A 23,684-nucleotide genomic window follows, 5' to 3' on the forward strand; every position below is an offset into this window, starting at 1 on the left:
GAGACTTATTTATCATACACAGTACAGAGACAAAGCTAGACAATGACAAACAGTGGACCAAGTACTGCAAGTCATGGTCTATTTCATTTACTGTTGTGTTTTCAGGCAGCATTAACTACAGAATCGAATAAGGTACACTTGTATTGATCCCAAGCAAGGAAATTGAAAACTTGCAAACTGACACACTGTCAATCAATGAAAATGCTGTAGCATTAGCCTCTATTAGAATGTGAAGATCTACAACCACCGCCACAGGCTGTTAAGTGCTGAAGTAGCTACAGGCATGCCATAGATAGACAGATTTGGAGGGTATAATAAGCACGTATTATAAAATGCATCTGACCTACTGTTTGCTATTACCAGAACCCATAGAGCCATTCTGCAAATTCACTTCTGGATATCAAAATCAAAAGACCACAAGTTGAGACGTACTGGTTTAGATTACACATGTGCTGTAAGTGCAACAGGTTAGACCATATGTGTGGATGTGTGTTAAAGAGAAATCATGTCACAAGCACCTCTAACATGTAGTTTCCACCCTGATTGTGTAATTTAATTAATGATTTTTTAATACTATATCATAAATAAATATTTTTGTCAACATGCGTATCAACCTATGAAAGTTTTGGAACTATTTTATTGCCTTTACAGGTTATATACAGCTTTGTGTGTGTGTGTGTGTGTGTGTGTGTGTGTGTGTGCAGCAGCATGTACTGTATCTCCATTCAGATCCTATCTGACCAATAACTGCAGAAAGACTGATACAATCTGACATTGCCCAGAAGCAGCAGGAAACCTTTCTTCTGCTTTGACTTTGTCTGATTCTGAGCTTTAGGTTTGATATGCAAGGCTGTTTGTATGACCTCACCAACTGGCAGGAGAGGATCATATCCCTCCCTCTCTCCCTCTCGCCCTCCCTCCTTTCCAACATCTAAATCTGTGGTGGAGTTTGAATAAAGCTTCTTTCTGCTCTCCTACTCAGGCAGGAGTGAGAGGCCCCTGGAGTCGCTGGCACTAGGAGCTTTGGAGCATCAACGGTACGTTTCCGACTCTCAAATGGAGTCCCCAACGAGGAATATTGTGCAGGGGTTTTAGGGGATAATCTGACACTTCTTCATTCTCTGATTGGGGGCACAGATATTGGTTGCGGTATTGTACTCAGATGTCAAAGCAAAGGTAACTGTTTGAAGTTTCTTTTTTGATATCAAGCAGTGATGATCTCTGGGAAGTTACATTAGACATAAGGTGAGTTTTCTTGCTCATGGTGCTGTGGGAGTTGAGATTTATTTGCTGGAAGTCTTGCTGAGTTGACTTTAGTGAGGTGTTAAAGGAGTCAGCTGCTTTTTACAACTAAGTGATTGCTGATGTTTGATTTGCTGGTGCACTTTCTAACTTTGTGCTGCATGTGAGTGTGTACTGTGGCTAAAATAAGAGTTTTAAAAGTAGGAATTTGTTAAAACTTTATGTGAAATATAGAAATTAATTACATTTATTAGTCAGTTTGCATTCTGGATGGCTTTCATGGATGGAGAGTGGCATGTATGAAACTGCATCATGTTACTGAACCATCACAGTGACTCAAGGATTTGTGGTCTAAAACTTAATGGCTGTGACTCCTTAAAATGAAGTGATGTCTACTTGTGACCTCTCGTCACTGGTTGCATATGTTGACTAATTTAACCCACTTGTATCAAAGAGCAATTATTCTTCTCTTTTTCTATTCCTTTTATAATTTTGGGGGCCTGAAAAGGTAAAATTGTCCAATAATTCATGAGCAAAAAGCAAAGATTAGCAGAAAGTCTGCAAAGGAAGTACCTTTTTCTGCTCTTCTATCATGTAATTGCCTTTGCCACCCCTCAGATTTATTTCACGACCCCTAGTGGTGTCCTGACATCCAGACTGGGTACCACTGATGTCGTTATGTGGATTAAGACATTAAAATGTGCAACAGCGCACGCAAATCTTTACAAATATCTACCTGCTGATTGCTGTCACAAATTCATATCATCAGTTTCAAACTGGTAAAAGACCTCAAGTCTTAAATGGAGGGAGAAGAAAAATGTTATTTCTGTCAAATTCAAGCATCTGAGCAGCAGAAAACTGATTATTGGGGAAACAATGTTACTTCTTGCAATATAGGAAAGAGTGATATTGTCAAGAGTGACATCCTGTTACTATGGTAACATGAGGCTGTTTGAGCACACGTTGTGAATTGTAATTTTGGGATGTTGGACATGAAAAAACAATCGATAAAGGGTTCATTGAAAGCTAATATCTTTATACTTCAGCAATTTTTTAAGTTACTAAATTAACATTTGACACCTCAGATAGTGTGTGTGTGCTTGTGTATATGTTTGACATGTTTAACTAATGCTGCTCAAGCACGTCTTTGTATGTAGGCATGTATTAATGCACCTTCAAGCACCTGTGAGTATGAATTTTCCCCCTCCACCCATTTAACTGTACATGAGTCTGTGTGCGTTCTCAAACACAGGTCTTACAGTATGTGTCACTAGCGACATATGTACACACACTCCTGTGCGTTTTCTTTACCAGAGGCATCGGACGTGCCCTCCCTCACATACCCGTGGTAATCTATGAGTGTTGGTCTGTGTTTCTGCGTGTGTATGCGTATCAATGTCAACTCTGTTCTTGTGCTGAGGGACTCTGGAGGGTTGGAGGAGAGTGGGAGGAGGTGAGGCTACCTAGGATGCCCGCCTTTGTTTACCTTGGCAGGGTCGCAACCCCCAAGGCCCTGCGCCTGTATGCTGCTGGAACAGACCAAGGCCTTATTGCCCTCTACCTCAGCTGGGAGCGGAACATACCACAGCGGCCGAACAGGGGAGCAAGCAGCCACCCCACCGACTGAATGGGTACAGTGTGGAGAGAGGGCTGATTGGCTTGACCTGGCCTGGTGTGGCTTGCTTATGAATGCTGGTGCACGTTATGAAGTGGCCACAGTTTAAATGATGCATTTAAAGAGAGCCGAGGGTCTGTTCAATGATTGCATAGTGAGCAATAAGCAGTCGAGGTTTTGGTTGGCTCGCTCTGGGAAATGGGGTGACTTCTGCTGGCTCCCTCTGTGTTAATACATTGTGAGAGTGAGAGTACAGGTTTGACTGTTAACTCGTCATTGCTGTCTTTATTCATTCTTGGGATGCCCACCCCGACTGTGACATATGGTATTGTGATTTAATGTTAAAGAACATATGAGACCAGAAAATAGCACTAATAAATTACTTTTTCATGATATCCTCCATATCTACAACATTATCATGAACTGTCAAGAAAAAATACACAACAAAAGACTTTAACTTTTTTTTTTCTGATTGAATTTCACCACTTAAGTTCAGTTTCATCATCACTAATGGGTGTAAATTGGATGTGGCCAAAGGTGTGCTCTGTTACACCTGTAACTACACCCAATAGCGATGTCACATCGTACTGACACACCCTGGAGCACACTTCTATATCACTGCACCAAGCTGAGAAATTAAGGCACTGGGGTCCACAAAAGCTGCAGTTGGAGGCTTTCACATCGGGGACCCAGGCCCAGATCGGAGAACACTTAACCACAAAGTCCAGTCTGTTTGATTTATGTGAATCTGCGCCATAGTCCACTTGAAAAGGTGATCTCGAGTACAGTTCATGTGTACTTGGGTACACTTTGCATCAGATGTGAAATCCAACGACTAAAAACATGGAAATGGACTGCTATTTAACACAAGTACCAGCTGGCAAGTGGCGTTTCAAAGGCATTCTCAATGACTAGCGGCATTGAGAGATCACTGCCAATCTCATCCTCTTAACCAGAGGTTCCCAACTGGTGGGTCGCGGTCCAAAATTGGGTCGTGGGTCCATTCCGAATGGACTGCAAGTGACTTGAAGTACACTGAATTCACGACACAGAGCTTTTATTTTGAAGTGCTGTTTCCTGCTGTGGAGTCAGTGACTAACGGACAGCTACTTGACAGAACAAGAAACTAACTTGATGACATGTCCAAACACAAGTATGACACTAAATTTATTGAACTGTGTGGAGAAATCTGGACCCCATGGCTGAACCAGTTGGGAACCACTGCTCTTAACTACACAGCCATGCATGATAAAGTAGGAAGGCAGACAAGACAGGCGTTCTTGACATTGTCTCCAAAATATAAACCAGTAGGCATGATGTAAAGGTTGACTCCACTGTATGGGCTCATGATTTTGCAATTCAACCCAATCAACGGAAAAAATGTTGGGACTGTACGTTTCTACAAACCACAGATACGTTATGTTTGTACATTATTCCACCATCCCCCACCCCATCTTATGACAACACAGTTGCCAGGCAGGTCCAGCAGAATATAAAAATTTTCCCTGAATATTTTTCAGTTTAAAAGATCATAGATGGGGTGCTGAGTAACTAACCAGGTAGAGCAGACACCCAACGTACTAAGGCTGTTGTCCTCGCCACAGCAGCCGCACACTCGATTCCAACCTGCGGTCCTTTGCTGCGTGTCATCTCCCCCCTCTCCCCCTCACTATTAAAGCTGTCCTATCAAAGAAAGGCAAAAAAAGACCAAAAAAGTAATGTTAAAAGATTGTTGATTAGCCAATTTTCTTCACTTGAATTTTTGAATGATACCAATTTCTTCCCTTGCAGTAGCGTAAATGGACCACTGGAGGCATGAATTCTCACTTTTACTCTTGCAGCACATTCACTCATTATTAAGCGATGTCTTCATAAAGACAACCCTAAGTCCATGGAAAGTTGTTGTTGGAAAGTAATTTAGAGAAAATAGAAATGTAATAATACTCCAGTTAATTTGGGAAAAGTTAAAATAACATAATAAAAAAGTGGAAAGAATAGAAAAGAAAGTCTGAGAATAAGCCAGAAAATCTGAGGTAAGGAATTACACCCAAAATGTCAGTGTGTCACAATACGTCATCACAAAGAGGTCTCCTGGGGTGGACTGATCTCACAGACTGATAATAGAAGTATAACAGTGTGTGGTTATTCCAGGCTGGATCTGTTCATCTGTCTACATATGTTGTGTGGTATTTTCTGTTTCCTCCCAAACTAGGCAAATATTCACTTTCAGACTGATCTGAGACAGCAGGGCAAATATTAGTCCTACTGTACTGTATGAACTGGATCTGTGGAACTCTGGGAATGTTAGCTGCGCCCACACACACACACATACACACAGACACACAGTCGTGTAGTCTGTAGTACACACACAGACATACAGTATATTCAGTCTGCCAGTGTGTTACAGTGAACATATTGTATATGATTGTGTTTTGTTTATAATGAATCACTTCAAAATCAAATCATTTAACCATTAGGGACTTTAATTTTTTTAAAAACATCGGCGTAAACACAACGCATAACCGACCATATGACAAACATAATTTGACAACATATAGCCTAGTGCAACTTAAAATAGTGTCCACCTTGAACTTACAAGGTCACTGCATTTCTCTTATAGCGTTTCACCAGGCTGCCAACCTGAGGTCAGCCACCGCAAATGCTTGGTGGCCGTGAGCTCCAGGTTTATTGGTTGTAAATGTCTCAGTGTGGCTGTTTGGAATGAAGTGAGTGCATTCTGCAGCCCGTTCTGGGGCTTGTGAACGCAGCACAATGAGGGTTCAGTTGGAACTCTCAACAGTTTGGTACGTGTGGACTGAGCTGCACGTCACAGCAGTGGAAAGCTGAGAGAAAATAAGCACTGTGGTAATCAGGTTTTGACAGATGTGGGTTTGTGATAGCGGAGCTGATGTTTGTGGACTAAAGTTGCCAGTTGCTAATATTTACTGATGTTTGTGGTCACATTTGACTTTAGGGAACAAGAAAATGGTGATAAAAAAAGCAGCATTTAAACCATACAGAGCTATATTATTACTTTTTATGGATCATTGGCCTCTAAATAAAAAAAAGAATACAGAAAAAAAGACTAAGAGTCTACAGCCATGCTGCCTTTGGTGCTTTGAGCTAAATGCCAAAGCCAGCATGCTTACATGCTCACAATGACAAGGCTAACATGCTGATGTTTAGCAAGTATGCTTAAATGACTGCTGTTCATGATTTAGGGGGGTCTCTTGGCAGAAATGGAATATAATATTCATGTTCCCATTCATGTAAAATGACCTGAAACTAAGAATTGTTAGCCTAGAAAGAGCCCTTATCTACATCCCTATCTACATAGGGAGCAGGTCGTCTACCTTGGAGCCCGCCATGTTGCATCAATATGTTGATACAGTAGCCGGACAAACCCAACACTGGCTCTAGAGAGGGCCCTCAACATTTTTATGCTGAAATGGCAGCTTGAATTTGTAGAACAAATGCACCTCCAGGCCACTGTAGGTTCTCCTCAAGCAGCAACCTGCAGTTCTGTGAATGGCCACTTGAGGCTGGCTCTGAAAGCAAGTCAGTCGCCATAGACCCCCATGTTAAAATGTTTGGTTTTGGTCTCTGTAGCTAATTTCCCCTCTCATGACAACTGTATGGGCGGTGAATTTTATGTAACTCACCCATTTACATTTTATTGATGCTTAAAGTTAAGCATAATTAAGGGTGTGGCCATTTAGAGTAATGGGCTGTCTGCGAGGCATCACCAAAGTCTATGATTTAGCTCCACCCTCTTTCACTTCTGATCAATCCAAAATGGTGATGGCCAAAATGCCAAATTTGAGGCTTCAGAAAAGGAGTTCACGAACCGATTCATGACGTTAGGGTGGTTACACCCTCTTCTTTTACACAGTTTATGGGTCTCCTACAAGTTTGGAATGGAGGTGATGAGGGGAGGGATATTCAGTTGGTTGCAATCTGCAATCTCACCACTAGAGGCCACTAAATCCCACACACTGCTCCTTTAAGATGTTTACCATCTTCGGTTAGCATGTTAGCATTCTAGAATTATCTCATTAGCAGTAAACACAAAAAGCACAGCTGAAGAAGGGAAAGAGTTTTGCAGGAATTTGGTCATAAACTGACCAATCAAAATTTTGACCTGATGATGGTGTCAGAGGAAAAGTCAGGAGCTCACCAGAGTCACTGGGATTCATCCTCCGGGCAACATGAATCTTTGTACATGGCGACAATTGAAGTGGTTTTAAAAATGTTTTAGAGTTGTCGTCCCTAGAGCCATGCTCCTATTGTAGCAAAATGAGAACTCCTTGACTAGAAGCACAAATAGATTTAAACTTCATAGCAGTTATCACACAGGAAATTTGGCTTATAGCATGGCATAAACAAACACACACATATACTGGCAAGCAGATGTTCTCTTACTCCAGTTGTTACCAAAGAAACTATACCAATAGTGAGAACAATTTGACAGCAGCAGCATTTTCATACATGCTTAGACTGCTGCTAAACTGCTTAAATAAACTGTATGCAGGAAGACAAAGAAACAGTTAGTAAGGTGGAAAAAAAAGCCTAATTTCAACACTCATTTCTTTATTAGGTTTTAACAAATGGAAAAGCATTTGCGATGAATGAATCATACTTCTCCCTCTAAGCCTGAACTTAATTTTAGCACTAAAGACATTTCCTGTGCCCAGAGACAGAGAGGCTTTCATTCCTTAGCGAGCATGTATGGTATTTCCAAATGATACTAGAGACTCTTGACGTCCGCTTTCCATTTTAGTCAGTCAGGCTGACGTAATAACCAAATGCACCGAGTGTCCAGGATAACATGGAATATGACTGTAAGCATACATGAGCTAGGAAAAAAACACAGTGGCATTCAGGGATAGAGGAAATGATAAAAAAAAACCCACTTATTCACTCTAACACTTACTTCACTGTTCATTCAGGGCAGAATTTCTGGAACAGAAAAGTAGAAAGTCTGCATCACTTCAGATTCCCTCTACATACTCTGTTTACTCTTTGATTATGCTAATTTTAACCAAATTCTTGGCTCGAAAAGGCCAAATATCTTTCCTTTCTGTCATTAATTATCTTGCCCGCACAAATTTAATTTCAGTGTCATCAATTTGGATGTTTTTCAGGTAACGATGACCCCCCTGCTTCTGCTGTGTGTGTCCTTGCCCTTCATCTCGGCAACAGTGTTGTTTGAGCTCGAGAACCATGACGGTGAGTGTGATTTTATTAGATGGATTCTTATCTTCATCATCATCATGTGAAAATTAAAAACCTGTCTCCAGACCCAAACCTGACTATTTGAGGACAATAAGAAATTAATATTAAGCTGTATTATAAAAAGGTAGGCGTCAGTTGTGTTACTATCTTTTGTGATATGTACAATCTGATTAGAACTTAATTAAATATGTTGCTGATGTATTGGCTGAGTCACACTTTTTTTATTTTTTTATTTTGCTTCTTTCGTCACACCTGCAGAACTACTGTCTTTTTGACGTTTTTTCAAATTACTTTCTTAGTAATTTCCAGAGATTAAATATGCCCCCCAAAAATGACAAGCAGTATTAGAATAAAGTATGATTAAGCAATGTGTTTTCAGGTCAGCTCTTGCTCAGTTGGTAGTGTAAGTTGTTCATTCATTTTAGGTAGAGTTAGCGGATCAATCTCTGGCTCCTCGATCTTGTCTGTATTTCAAAGTGTCCTTGAGCAAAAGCCCATAACGGATACTGCCTTATATAGCCGTTTCCTCATGTGAACTTTGGATAATGTCTGCACCTGATTTCCCTGACATTGTCCGATGTTTCCTCTTCGAGTCCGGTCTCAAAATCCAAAGTCTTCAAAATCTGGCAGTTGGGCAGTGACTTGCGGCATCAGAAACCAGTGAAAAAGGGCATCCTTTAACATTGGCATGATACACGGCCGGTTGTCGTTATAGTTTAACAGCGCCTGCAGTGGGACTAGGACGAAAGTTAAGGTGGCGAAAAGTTCGAATGGGGTGGACGGGAGCGGTGGTGAATGGATCCAACAAACATCAACTTTCACCTGAGAGAGTGGTGTTCGTGTCATGTAAGATTCTAAAGCCAAACCCTGTCCTATTTTCCCAAACCTAACCACCTGTTTTTGTTGCCTAAACTCAACAGTGTGTGTTTGTTGTTGAAGAGAAATATATGTTAATTCGTGGTGTTGTACCAGTGTAGTGCATTTATTTCCTGTGAAAACAGAAGTGTATTTTGAGAAAAGACAATGCATGTAACAGGCAGAACTTGACACAGTGTCCCAAGACGTCAACAACCAATGCACCTAGGGTACCTTGCACAGCGTATGTGGATGTGGAAAGTCCATGACCCAAACGTCAATATGTGACGAGGTCGGAGTGAGACTGTGTTGCCCTTTCACATGTAGCAGACTTATCGGCCAAAGTTCATGAATCTTGTCATCTCTCCAGTTAGACATTTTATTGCTCCCTTCGTGTAAATGATCCTTCCTTTTCACCTACGCAACATGCCCACTAGCTCGCGGTGAATTGTGTGGAAAATTACCTGCCCAATTCACACATGTGCTCAATTGGACATTACACAGACTTTGTAACAGACAACTGATTCAGACAGTTGCGTTCTCATGTAAAGTTCCTCTAGGTAATAGCTAGATAATTTTAGGTTTGTAGTGCATGTGTGAAAGGGGCTTAAGATAGTTCTGCTGCCATTAGTGTGTCAAAATGTGTGTATTTGCACAATATAAAACTTAACCTTGACCTTTCTCTACCCAGACCTGGATGGCACGTTGCGTGTCAGCATCCCTATGGAGGTGCCTCTCCGTCCTCTGCTGGGAGGCAAAGTAGTGGTACCCTGTTACTTCCAGGACAACACAGTCAATGACCCCGGAGCTCCCACCGTTGCCCCGCTCACCCATCGCATCAAATGGACCTATGTCACCAAGGAGAAAGTCACCACAATCCTTGTGGCATCCGAGGGTAAAGTTAATGTGGAGACAGAGTATCTGGACAGGGTGACAATGATCAACTACCCATTGGTGCCCACTGATGCCACCATTGAGATAACTGAGCTGAGGTCCAAAGATTCTGGAACCTACCGCTGCGAGGTGATGCACGGCATCGAGGACAACTATGATTCTGTGGACATCCAGGTTCAGGGTACGGAAACATTAACAGTTTCATTTACTCTAGTTCACCATGATATTAAAGTCACTATCTACTCACCACAAGGTTGTCAAACTCCAGCAGTACAAAGATCTTAGCCCCTGTAAGTCTATTACAAAGGTTCTCTCAAGCTAAAAGTTAACAGAATGATCTTTTTACACCCCCAAAAAGGTTCAAAGTTCTGGCAAATATTCGATCATTTAGTTGGCTGCTAATTTCAACATCCTGCCCCTAAAGACATCATCTCTGTTTGGGGTTTGCTCGAGTACAAACCAGAATCCATAGCGTTAATTAATTGGTGTAAGTTAAATAGTCTCATCAAGTCCACTGTCTCATCAAGCTCAGAGACGTCTTGCAAAATTCAAGCACACATTTTGTTATAAAAGAGTTCATCTCATCACAGTACTTCTGTCTTCTGTATCTCACAGGTATTGTGTTCCACTACCGAGCCATCTCCACCCGCTACACCTTGACATTTGAGAAAGCAAAGGCAGCCTGCATCCAGAACAGTGCCACCATCGCCACTCCAGCCCAGCTGCAGGCTGCTTACGATGACGGATACCACCAATGTGATGCTGGATGGCTCTCTGATCAGACCGTCAGGTACTGTCCATCCATCCATCCATCCATCCATCATTTGTAAACTGCTTATAAAGATGCCATCAAACACATTTACAGTCACACCTACAGGTAATGTTAAGTTTCTAATTCACCAAACCGGCATGAGTGTGGAGAGAATAAGATGTGATAGTTGTACAAATATTGATAATGGCACACACTTTAAAACCCTCTCCCCAGTCTCTGCCTTCCACTTTGTTGTAAATGCAATTCCACTGGTATAGCACTTTTGTAGTCTTCCGACTACTCATTCTCATACACTGGGGGCCAAAGTCACCATGCAAGGTGTCACCTGCTACACACTTGGGGTTCTTGCCCAATGATTCTTTGACATGCAGACTGGAGGAGCCAGGGATCAAACCACCAATCTTCCAAATAGCAGAAGATCCGCTCTACCTACTGAGCCATAGCTGCTGTGCATAAAATAAGAAATGAGAGCAGTTCTAAGAATAATCAGAAAAGAGAGCTTGAGAACCTCCACACACCTCATCAAATGCTTTATAAAGTTTGATGGCTTTATTAACTTACACTAGAAAGTTACAAAAAATGTTAGATGCAGGCCCCCCGACATTGACATCCAATGAAAGAAGAGGAGGTAGGGGTTCTTAAGTCTTAATGCTGTCTAGGAATTTAACTTTGGTGATCTGTTTAGACATCCATCCATTCATCCTCTTGTGCTTATCAGGGTTCAGGTTGCAGTAGCAGCTGACTCAGCAATGTATTCTAGATGTCCTTCACCCAAGCAACGTTTTTTTTTTTTTTTTTTTCAGCTTTCCTGAGGGATCCCGAGGTGTTTACACAGTCCAGTCAATATGATGTTTTAGGCTTTGGTGTTTTTTCTAACTCGGACAGTGACAATATAAAACAAATGTCTTTAAAAAGACTTGCAATAAATAACGGTAAAATAAATAAAAAAGATCCAATCTAAGTCAATCTGCTGACTGACATCTTTCTTGACCTCTCAAGGTACCCCATCCATGAGCCAAGGGATCGTTGCTTTGGAGACAAGGAGGACTTCCCCGGTGTGAGAACCTATGGCGTGAGAGATGTCAACGAGACCTATGACGTGTACTGTTTTGCTGAGAAGCTGTCAGGTACAGTTATCTGACAAGTGAAGCAAGAAAAGCTGCCTGACCCACATGAAATCTCTGTACTGTGGTCAGGACTGTAGACTGTCATGTAAATGTGTTTGTCTCTCTTCTCTCCTCTCTCCTCCCAGGTAGGGTCTTCTATTCCATGTCTGTAGATAAGTTTACCTTCTATGAAGCTGGAGATCAGTGTACCAAACTTGGCGCCCGGCTTGCCACCACTGGAGAGCTTTACCTGGCCTGGAAGGCTGGAATGGATGTGTGTAATGCTGGCTGGCTGGCGGACAGAAGTGTACGCTACCCCATCAACATTGCTAGACCTCAATGTGGAGGAGGACTCCTGGGAGTGAGAACCGTCTACCTGTTCCCCAACCAGACAGGATACCCCTACCCAGACTCACGCTATGATGCCGTCTGCTTCCAAGGTAAATCCTTCATGGAGTTCTGGAAATAGTTGATACAGTGCAGTCTTGGAGCTTTTTTGTTGACATAATAACTCCTACCGTTTTTTTCTGGGATCCTTGAGGCTTTAAAACTGTCAGTTTTATTTGTCAATGATCCAACCATGTCTCCTCAGCTGGTGAGGATGCTGGTGCTGTGCCTGTGAGGACCACCCCTTTCCCAGACATCATCCGCATTACACCCGCCCCTGGGATGTACCCAAGCCTAACTCCCTCACCTGGGGGAGAGGAGATCAAGCGTGGAGGAGTCGACACCTTCTCCCCACTGCCCATCCCACCCAGTATGACAGACGTAGATGCTGCCATGGGACCCACAGGTACGTGGTTGTAGATGATAAATAAGAAAATACTTTGGAATATTTATTTAAACTGTGAGAATACATTTCTACAAAAGGTGTAGCCATCTAAAGGTCGAAATCCGAATGAGACAGAGTTTGAGTGTGAGACGTTTTGCTTTCAGGACAATTTAGATAAAAAGCGGCTGCAAATTTTGAATGCATTTAAAAGAGTCTTCAGAGTGGGACAGCTACCCATTCCAATGACCCATTTAGAGATGCCTGTCTCAAAAATTATATTAATGATTGCAATTTACGTAGGTTAATAGCAGGCACTGTTGAAACAAATACACATCTTAGTATTCAAGCAGCAGAATCTGTGTCAGCTCTGTTATGTTTGGTACTTTCCTCACATGTAATTTTACTTAAATACTGCTAAACACACCACTTCCACAAAATCCTCTCATGCATGCCTGTGGCTTGTTTATTGGCCAGAAGTCCCACTGCGTCAATACTGTCAGTGGCTAACTTGACGTTACATGACCACAGGGCCAATAAATGACTTATGTTCAAACTATGGGTAAATGACCACAATCTACATCTGGAAAAAAATGCTAAATGAGAGAATAAAGACAATGGAATAAAGTAGGCTTCCCTCCCTCTTACTTCCCAGGCGTAGTGTTCCACTACCGACCTATCACCGGTCGCTATACTCTTACATTTGTGGAGGCTCAGGAGGCCTGCCAGAGCGTTGGGGCGGTCATTGCCAGCCCCCAGCAGCTGCAGGCAGCCTTTGAGAGAGGCCTGCACCAATGTGATGCTGGATGGCTCCGAGACCAGACTGTCAGGTGAGCTGGAGGCATATGTAGACCAATATCATGATTCTTCAGGGACACTATGACAAAGCAAAGCCTTGATATACTGTAACAACATCCTCTTCCATGCTCAGGTATCCCATCGTGTCACCCAGAGATAACTGTGCTGGTAACCTGCCACACATCCCAGGAGTCAGATCCTACGGCCTAAGACCAGCTAACGAACATTACGATGTGTTTTGTTATGTGGACCGTCTGCGAGGTGAGGAGCAGGCTCACTTTAATATCTAACCTATCTACTTTATCTGAATTCTTCTGAGTGTTTGTGAATGCTCCTTCCAGGTGAGGTCTTCTTCACCAGTGACTATGACAGCTTCTCCTTTGAGGAGGCTGTGCAGCACTGTCAGAAACTCAACACCACCCTGGCCAACCCTGGGCAGCTGTTTGCTGCCTGGAACCAAGGGCTTGACAAGTGCCGTCCTGGCTGGTTAATGGACCGTAGTGTCCGCTACCCCATCACAACCCCCAGGTCCCACTGTGGAGGCGGTCAGGTTGGAGTCCACATCATCTACGCTTACCCCAACCAGACAGGATTCCCTGATGAGCACTCACGCTACGATGCCTATTGCTTTAAAGGTAGGAAAGGGTTAGGTGTAGTTACATTTAGATTTTAGAGGTGAAAGATTTACTTATCTAAATGACAAAGCCTCCTAAACATCACTCCTTTCAGCCAAATTGCATTAGAAGTTATTGCTATTTCTTAAAGGTACACTGCAGTAATTGTCGGAAACTATCTGTAAACACTACATTCAACTTGACCCCTTCTCCCTACACTGCTTGTACATACAATGCAAGTTACTGTACTAAAGCCGATACTTTAGGATGCTAACTAAGCTAACCACTGGCACTTACCTCATCCCCATCCTCTCCTTCAGTGCTGGCCAGCAAAAGTGAAAGTTAAACCTAACCCCGGCTTCACTCTCATTTCAGAACAAGCTTTGTCAGCTTGACATTTTGCCTTGCTATATTTGCATATTTCCAGCTCTGTGTCCACAATTTTTATAGCTTCTTCTTGGATGCGTACTCCTACTATCTGGTTGCTACCATAGACTGTTTAACAAAGATGGACAACATGACAGCTTGCAAAAAATGGAGTCAAAACATCTTGATTGACCCCTGATGGCTTGCTGTAGTATAGGCCATAAAGCCTGCCCCCTCCATGGTAGCTAATAGGAAAGGGGCCAAACTAAAACCACAAAGTACACATCGAAAAAAAATTCCCAAAGATGGTTTCTGTCATTTTAGGTACTGATTTGATTTGATTTCCAATGTTTGCTTTTCTGATAAGTTCCCCTGCACACTGTTATTGGCTGGGGGGTACACAACCAGAGACATCCTGAATATAGCAAGAGAAAATACAGACAGAGAGCAGATTCCCTGCAGATAAACACACCACCACACACCTCTAGTGGGTCATAAGTGATGATTGAGGTCGATTACTTCTGAGTCTTTAAATCACTTTTTCTTGCATAGTATACTGTTTATCTGAGCAGAGCTGTTATCTCATTTTGTCTTTTTCAGCTGAAACTCCTGTCGTTCATGTTGAAAATGAAACTGATCTGGATCTGACAGTGGTGACTGTGGATATTATCAACAAGACAACAATCACAGTTGATCACTTCGCTCCCACAGGTGAGATGGACAGCCCGCCATGTTGTTCAACAGTAGCCCAGAATAGATAAATCAAACACTGGCTCTAGATAGGGCAATTCACATTTTCAAGTTTCAGTTCTGCAACCTCATTGCCATGAGATGCCACTAAATCCAACACACTAGACCTTTGAATTGGCTAAAGTAATTTCTAAATTAATATTATCATTGACATTTCTATGCATCTTCATCATCTCCTGTTTCTTTTTCAGTTGAAACTACTGTACACTACACTGAAACAGAAACCAGTGTAAATATTACAGAAATTGAGGAGTTTATCAACAAGACAACCACCACTACTCAGCTAGTTGCCCCTACTGGTAAGACAACTGAACATAACTGTGTGAATAGCCACAGTTATATAATTTCAATAAAGCTAAACACAATCTTAAGTGTGCAAAAGAAGCTAAAACAAAGTATCTGATGTACTCCAAATTCTGAATTTTTCCCAGTGAGACCCATTCTGACTCCAGTCCATGTTGATGAGTCCGGCTCTGGTGCAATTGATCATTCAGCCGGCTGGGAGATCTCAGCGGAGTCTGGCACCTCCGGTATCAGTGGGGAGGGCTCTGGTTCAGGACAAGACATTATCTTCAGTGGACGAACTGACGTCTTCTCTGGGGAGCCATCTGCCTCTGGAGGTCCACAGGAGGCAGAAGGGGGAGGTGCTGTCATCGTCACATCTGGAGAACATGAGAGTGCATCTGGATCTGGGGAGGGGTTAGATAGAGAACACTCTGGCTTCGGTGTACAGGGATCAGGTTTTCCCAGTGGAAGTGGGGACATTGACATTAGTGGTGGAGACTCAAGGATCATCATGGTGGATGAGAAGATGGAGGAGGTGTCGAAAACTCACCAAAGACCCACTGAGCAGGAGTTAGGTCGGGGAGGGATTGATACCAGTGGGGCTTTCTTGGAATCTGGATCTGGAAGAATGTCCGGGTCAGGCTCCGGTGAATTTTCTGGCATATCATTTGTGGACCACAGTGCCGTTGACCTGACAGTCCAGCAGTCCGGTGAGCAGGAGGTGTCTGGATATCGTCCCTTTGGCTCTGGGTTCCATGGCGGCTCTCCAAGTGGTTTTCCATCTGGTGTTTCAGGCAGCAGCTCTGCTTCTGGGGACTATATCCTGCATCGCGGGGATGTCATCTACCTTACAGACAACGACATGATGGAAGTGACCGTACCGCCACTGGAACGCCACCCTGAGCAGGGCCGAGGGGTGGTGGAGGTCAGCGGGGAAGGAAGTGCATCAGGGATCCATCATGAATTCAGTGGCACTTATGACCAAGGCTTGCATTTCTCAGGAAGTGGAGCCCCTCACAAAAAACTGACCACTGAGAAGCTTTCTATTGCCCTGCCGCCTGGAATGACTCACGCTGAGTACATCGCCAGTCTTGACCAATCGGGACACTGGGAGGAGGGTCAGGAAAGCCGTGCAGGACCTACAGAGTACGTAGTGACTCCAGATGCAGCCTACACCAGCCCAACCACAGCACCATCAATGTCATTAGCAACTCCTGCTGTAGTGGAGCAGCCAGAAGTAGTGGAAGGTTTGTAATCCTGCTGATGTCACATAAGGCCATGTCCATGTTTTATAGTTTGGGAAATACACTTATTTGTCCAAAAAGGTATCTTAGTGATTCTCCTCCTCCTCTGCAGACCCCTGTGAGCCAAACCCCTGCGGTTCAGGAACCTGCTCTGTGCAGGGAGAGCTCGCTGTGTGCCAGTGTCCTCATGGTTTCACTGGCGAAGACTGCTCAACACGTGAGTCACCAAGTTATCATTAACAAACACAAGATCATTGTTCTCAGTGTCATCGTTTATATATTTTCACGCCTTTGTACAAATTTAATTTATGTGTGATGTTTGTGTGTGTAGCTGTGCAGGGCTGTGCAGAGGGCTGGCTGGAGTTCATGGGCAGCTGTTACCTCCACTTTGCGGAGAGAGATACCTGGTCTGAGGCTGAGCAACGTTGTCAGGAGCTCAACGCCCACCTGGTCAGCATCGGCTCGGTGGAGGAGCAGCAGTTTGTCAACTGTGAGTAGCCGTGTGTGTGTGTCACTCTAGTTGGGGAGCGGTCAAAGGCATTTGAGTGTGTGCAAATTCACAATTCACCAATTAATCTAACCCGCATGTCTTAAGACTGGGGAAGGAAGCCGGAGTACCCAGAAACTCTGCACAGAAGGGCTCCCCCACCCTAGTGGTTCAAACCAGGCACCACCATGCAGTAGTAGCCATGATATTGAATATATGTAAAAATATCTAACAAAATGTGTAACCAACAGATGGGACAGTATAAGTCATCTTTAGAACTTTTAAAGGCTATGAATGTTACATCACTGGTCAAGTTTTTATAGATTAAGAGCTGACAGTGTTCTTGGGTGGGTAGCCAGTGGAGGATCATGTCCCTGACACTGTGCTAGTGACTTTTACTGGTTACTTGGGGGGGTGGACAATGTGGACTGGAATCTGGGAAGAATGGGAGGTTTCTTCCTACATATGCTAATCCCTACCCACATGTTGGGTGAGAGGCAGGGTGCACCCTGGACAGCCAAATGGGCTGTTTGGACCTTATTCCACTGAGCCCTGGGCCTCAGGGAGGGACGATGCATCTTATAACTACTACAGCCATTTGAGGGATGCAAGCATACCATGGAGGGAGGATATTTAGAAGTTGTTTTGAAGCTAAAATCTATTTTTCTTTGCAATGCAGCCAATGGTCAGGACTACCAGTGGATTGGACTCAATGACAAAGATGTGCAGAATGAGTTCCGCTGGACAGATGGCAGTCCTCTGGTGAGTTTGGCTGCTTAATGACTATCAGCATCATTTATCTTTTTTATGTATTTATTTACCATCTTTGTAACTTCCTTAGACATTTGAGAACTGGAGGCCCAACCAGCCAGATAACTACTTCAACTCTGAGGAGGACTGTGTGGTGATGATCTGGCACGAGGGCGGACAGTGGAATGATGTGCCCTGCAACTACCACCTTCCCTTCACCTGCAAGACTGGACCTGGTAGGCTTACTAGCTTGGTGTGTCTGGCCAACAAGTGTTTCTGGGAATTCTTTCTAGTTGGAAAATTTGCTTAGGTTGGAACAACTGGATTGTTATGAAGTGCACCAGCTAACTAGACCAAGACAAGCTTTGTGACTTCCAACTGTTACTTGATGTCTGTTTATTGTTGTCTGTCTTCTCTTTCAGTCATGTGCGGCGCTCCCCCTGAGGTGGAACATGGGCGGCCGATGGGCAGTGGCAGAGAGCGTTACCCCGTCAACTCCATAGTCCGCTACCAGTGTGATGCAGGCTACACACAGCGCCATCTGCCTGTGATACGCTGCAAGCCAGATGGACAGTGGGAGGAGCCACAGGTGGAATGTACAGAAGGTGAGCCGATACATGGATCTTCCATTCATACTATAAAAATGGCTCATGAAACAGCTGAATTTAGCCAGAAAAAAATCCAAAAAAAGAAGGACCAAATACGATGTGAAATAATGAAACAATACCATAAACAAATAAAAATATAGATGACAACATTATTAGAGTTAATTGCCATATCAGCGCAGTGCAGAGCATTGGCATATAGCTAGTCAGTGGGATACACACATGGGCACTCACATACACTAACATACATGCACCACTAAACCGTCTATGACAACAATAAACAGAGAAGCTTGGATTACAACTCACAAAGAGGGAGCATGACCTCATTCTCGTCATTACTCCACTATACCTTTACATAGCAAATGGTGGTTTGCTACTATACTAATGCTCTGAATGTCGTATATAGCTCCTTTAAATAATAAGACAAAACAGAAGTGGAACACCAGTTATATCATTATGTGCATAGCGCACTGTCTCTACATCATGAAGTACAGCAAAAGTCCCCGGTTGAACTCAAACCAGGAATGCTGCAGTTCATTGTTGATGTCTTAAACCTCTACGTAACCTGGGCAACCCTAGCACATGTTTTTACTCCACTTCATTAATGAATAAGACATGCAGAACGGATAGAGGACCCAGACTAATGAGAAGAGATTTGAATGAACAAGACATAAAGAGTGTGAAACTTGCCTCCTGCAGAGCTAACGTTTCAACATTACACTAATGAAAAGCCAATGGTCGCTTTTGAAATGGGTCCTTTAACCACACCACTCACTCGAGGCTAATTTATGTGTCTATTGGCAACTCATGTTTACATGATGTCATCAGTATGCGTACCTTTTCTCCCGCAGCCGGCGCCAACAGTAACAGGCTACACAAAAGATCCCTCAGGAGAAGAAGTAAAGGGGTGAGCAGCCAACAGGAACAGAGGAAGCTGCTCTGAGCGGGAATGAAAAGGACATACAACAGAGAGCCACAAAGGACCCCCCCTCTTGTAAAGAAGCATGGACACCAATGCAAATGCCCGACCAAAAAGATAACATTCCCTATCGTGTATATACACACAAACACACACAAACACACACTAAAGCACATTTAGACCGAGATAGTGTGATTGATGTTTTGGATCTTTGAGTGTCACCCTGCACCTTCTGAAGGCAGTTTTTTCTATGTATTTATACTGTCTAATTTATAGCTGTGATCTAGTATTTGGAAGCATTAGCTCAATGCACATGATGACATTTTCTGCAATCAGTTGCCAGCACTGCACACAGAGTCAGGTAGATAAAATAGTGACGTAAGAGGCTTTAGAGTGACACACAAAGTCCAAAAACAGCCCAATAAAATAAAAGTGTTTTCGATTGCAGCTGGATTCTCTGAAGTCAAACACATTGTTTCATAGACTTTTGCTATATTTTTAGGGTATTTTTCTAGATCTGTGTGTCGTAGTAGTTTTTTATTTCTTTTATTCTGTCTCAAAGGACTACAATGGTGTGCTTCAGATTGGTGAAACAATACTGTTTCTTACACTATAGGCGACAACAGTGGTTCTTAGACCTTTTGGTTGTGACCCCTTGAAGGCAGAGTATGTAGGATTTAGTGACATCTAGTGGGGAGTTTGCAGAATGCAACCAACTGAAACTTCACCCATGTGCCAAGCATGTAGGAAAACTGGGGTACTATCAAAAGCTAGTGTTCGGTTTGTCCGTGCTGGGCCACTGTAGATACATGGCACACTCCGTGGAAGGTGACCTGCTCCATATGTAGATAATGGCTCATTCTAAGGTAAAGAAAACACAACAATTCTTAGTTTCAGGTGATTATACACAAATGTAAATATGCATTTCTGTCAATATATCCCTCTAAATCCTACACACTGGACCTTTTAAATACAGCAATGAGCACATGTTACCCTTTTTAACCTACAATATGGAGAATGTAGAAGTTAGGTTTTATTTCATTTGAATATCAGAGGAGGCCTTGAGGCTTACAGAGTTGCATAAAATCCCAAATCTGAATAAAAGCAGGGGAAAATACATGCCAACATCGACAAAACGTATCACCATCTTTTGTCACAACCTCAAGTTTTAGAGCCACTGTGCAACAACACCACCACAGTATCAGACATACTGAAATGATTGTGCTGTTCCAATCGACAATAAATATAGAAATCCAAGTTTATAATGTGATTAAAGTCACTGCTACAGACCTGGATTGAAATAATCAGCACTCATGCACTTTTGTCACTTCTGTGCTAATCATTTGAATCCAGTGCACCTTAAACATTAAAAAAAATCCTTATATAGCCAAGACATTTTAAGAAAACTTTGCTGAATAACAAGTGAGATCTACAGTATGACACTGAATCGACTGGCTTCTCTGCTAGAAGTCATCCACCTTATTGGGTCATCTGTTGCAAAAAGATGCACACCCAGGTGGGGTTTACATTTGTGAGTTCTCAAGAGCAGTTGATTACTTGTGTCAGCACTGTCTGATGTGAGAATCATGCTTTTAAGAGATTCAGTGTTTGCTGAGTGACGTTTCTCACTGTAAATATTCTCTCTACAATTCTCTGAACAGCAGGATCTGTCAATACCATACGCAGAGCAGACAGTTTATCTGTTGATTGATTCATTCATCATTGATCTATTTGTCAATTTGTTAGTTTAATTAGCTGGTAAGTTGCAGTTATGAGTTTCTTATCAAGTGGGCATGACCTTTGATTTTGACAGCCAGCTGAACACAAAGCCTTGGACGTCTTTTGCAGAGGTTTCTGGCTGTGATTCGTACGACAGGGTCTTTAAAGCATAATGTACTTGTTAAAACTTGAGAAATGAAACAATTTTAGAAAAAAGAAGCTGTGAAAACAGTAAAAATTTGTATAGAAATGAGAGAAAGAAGATAGAGGTGGTGATAAAATGTTGACCATGACCTTTAAAAAAGGTCAAGATTTGCTTTTCAGCTCCGAGAGCAGATACTTGTGTCCGTATCTGACTTCTCACACAGCAATTCACAAACACTGAAACAGCAACAACACAGAGGCATACTGGTACTCTCATGGACACACACACACACACACACAACTCAGTAAGCACACTACAGGATATGAAAGTGGGTGAGTGGGTGTGATGACGCCACAAAGTGAAAACACCTAGCCTGTTTTAAGTTTGTACATTTTGTACAAGTAAATAAATGAATGAAGCTGATTGGATGGTGTGTGCTGGAAGTCTTTTACTATTATGTCACAGAGGGCGCTCATATTTCAACATGAAGCTGACATTTGAGTGATTGATATGTAGAAGACAGTTGAAGAAAAACAGTGTATCAGTGTTTTCATTCTATAACAAACTGATTTTGACAAATAAACCAAAATATGTGTAACACTGCACACAGACACATCTGTTGTGACTCTGTTCAGATCCAGACTCCTGATGTGAACATACAGTATGCTGTACTGTGCTGTACCAAATAAAACTTGGAATCATCTGTCCCTGTGGAATTATTGTCCTAGTGAAATCACTTTCTCCCCGGGGGTCACTGATGTTTTAAATTAAGGAAGTGTACCATCTGACTTATGAATAAATCACACACTGAGATTTTCCCTGGAGCTGTGAAATTTGAGGTGAATGCTCTGAGCCAGAGGAACAAACCTGGCATTTAGTTTGTTTTTACCTTCCTGTGGAACCCAACCGTGAAAAAACACACAGTAAATAGCTCCTTCATCGGCCTCTACAGCGACTACCTTCATCACTACACTCACCGCAAACAGATTTGCTCTGTGTGTGCACAGCCTTGTATGTATACAGGTACACGTGTGGCTGCATGTGTGTATGCATCTATGTGGTGTGTCTGCACAGCCACACTGTACATGTGTGTACATTAATCTGATGTGTGTGTATGTGTGTAGGCATGTAATCCCTGTGTATGTGTGTCCACTCATGTTTGGCCAGCAGGTGTAAATAGGACGTTTATAAAAACCTGCTGGCCGTACAATCACTGGGACTTCTGTTCACACCTGAATGTAGGAGGGCGCCACTCATCTAAAAGTGCATCGTGCACCCAGACAGAGTGACGCTGTTTACATACAGTGGCTGTTTTGTTTGGGTCAGTAACCCATCTCACCTCTCTAACCTAGCATTCCTGTTTGGACTGTAAGTGAAACTGTATCACACCTTGAGAGCAACACCAACCGTTGGTGGGGTCTGAAAGTTGCTGAAAACATCAGAGTGTTTCATAGGTATAAATACAGCAGTTATTCATTTAGAAACGATTCATCAGCTTTTAGCCTCGACTGTGGGTCTTTCTGTCAGTCCAACACATATTTCCATTGAAAAATCTCAATTTTTTACAGAAATTTATGGATCCTTGAAGATAATCCTAATTACTTTAGTGAGATCCTGTCTTGTCATGTAGCGCCACCGACGAAGCAACATTTCCACTACATTCCATTACAACACTTGAGTTTTAGTCTGGGTCCAGACCTCCAAATCACAACAAACATCTCTGATTTTTGTTCAGCAATGAGGGCACTTCACGTCATGACAGGGTACCTCAAATCTATGTTGCCTTCTTGTCAGCCTAATGTGTATTTATTAACTAAAGGAAACCTGTAATGCTTTTCCTTATTTTCTGTCATACAATGTTACAGTGTCAGATGTTCATATTAAATGTGGGCAAAATTTAAAAAATGAGATAAACATATGTAAAAGTAATCCCTGCGAGCAAAAACCTCAGGTTGTTCAGAATATTTTGTTTCCAACAGAAGACAAGCTGACGTCAGCTCGTGATGGATTTCTTAATATCGTCATCTGCTCCAGGCAAACTACCACAAGTTTCACATTAAGATCACAGCTACATGTAGCTACAGGCTAACATTAGGAAAACATGGAATCCTCATTGCTGATGTTGTTAATTTCTCCTTGATTTCACATTTTATTCCTGCTGGAACATATCCAGCTGTGAAGCTTTTATTGGTGATGTTTCACAGTAGAAAGTGTCACTATTCTCCATTAGAGTTTTTCACCAGCTGCAATAACGGTGCAGAGACACCGAGTGTGCATTGAGCACAGATTGGACTTTTTCAGGAGGAAGGCTAAGGGGCCATAAACATGTCGCATTTTTTGTGCTCTCAAATGCATTGTTTTTCATGGAGATGCATGGCAGGCACACTCAACGCCATCAAGACACGCACACCTTCCCAAGTGCTTATTTTTCAGGGTGTGACGGCTGCACCCTGAGAAAGACGGAGTTCAACTTTTGGAACGCAGCAGTGCACACCACATCATGTGACAAGGAAG

General features: G+C 42.7%; 1 protein-coding gene across 1 annotated transcript; it reads left to right on the forward strand.

Annotated features, from left to right (window-relative positions):
* Positions 1-977: 977 nt before the first annotated feature.
* Positions 978-21,879, forward strand: acanb (aggrecan b). The gene is made up of 19 exons (XM_033634021.2): positions 978-1,037; positions 8,002-8,086; positions 9,639-10,022; positions 10,457-10,631; positions 11,613-11,740; positions 11,866-12,159; positions 12,312-12,512; positions 13,144-13,318; positions 13,420-13,547; positions 13,628-13,921; positions 14,867-14,977; positions 15,208-15,315; positions 15,448-16,548; positions 16,658-16,762; positions 16,877-17,035; positions 17,712-17,794; positions 17,874-18,018; positions 18,205-18,387; positions 19,239-21,879. The coding sequence occupies exons 2-19, from the start codon at positions 8,008-8,010 to the stop codon at positions 19,328-19,330; spliced, it is 3,945 nt and encodes a 1,314-aa protein (XP_033489912.2). The 5' UTR covers positions 978-1,037; positions 8,002-8,007; the 3' UTR covers positions 19,331-21,879.
* Positions 21,880-23,684: the final 1,805 nt, after the last annotated feature.

This window comes from Epinephelus lanceolatus, chromosome 5 (genome assembly GCF_041903045.1).
Source record: "Epinephelus lanceolatus isolate andai-2023 chromosome 5, ASM4190304v1, whole genome shotgun sequence".
In the NCBI taxonomy this organism is placed as follows: domain Eukaryota; kingdom Metazoa; phylum Chordata; class Actinopteri; order Perciformes; family Serranidae; genus Epinephelus; species Epinephelus lanceolatus.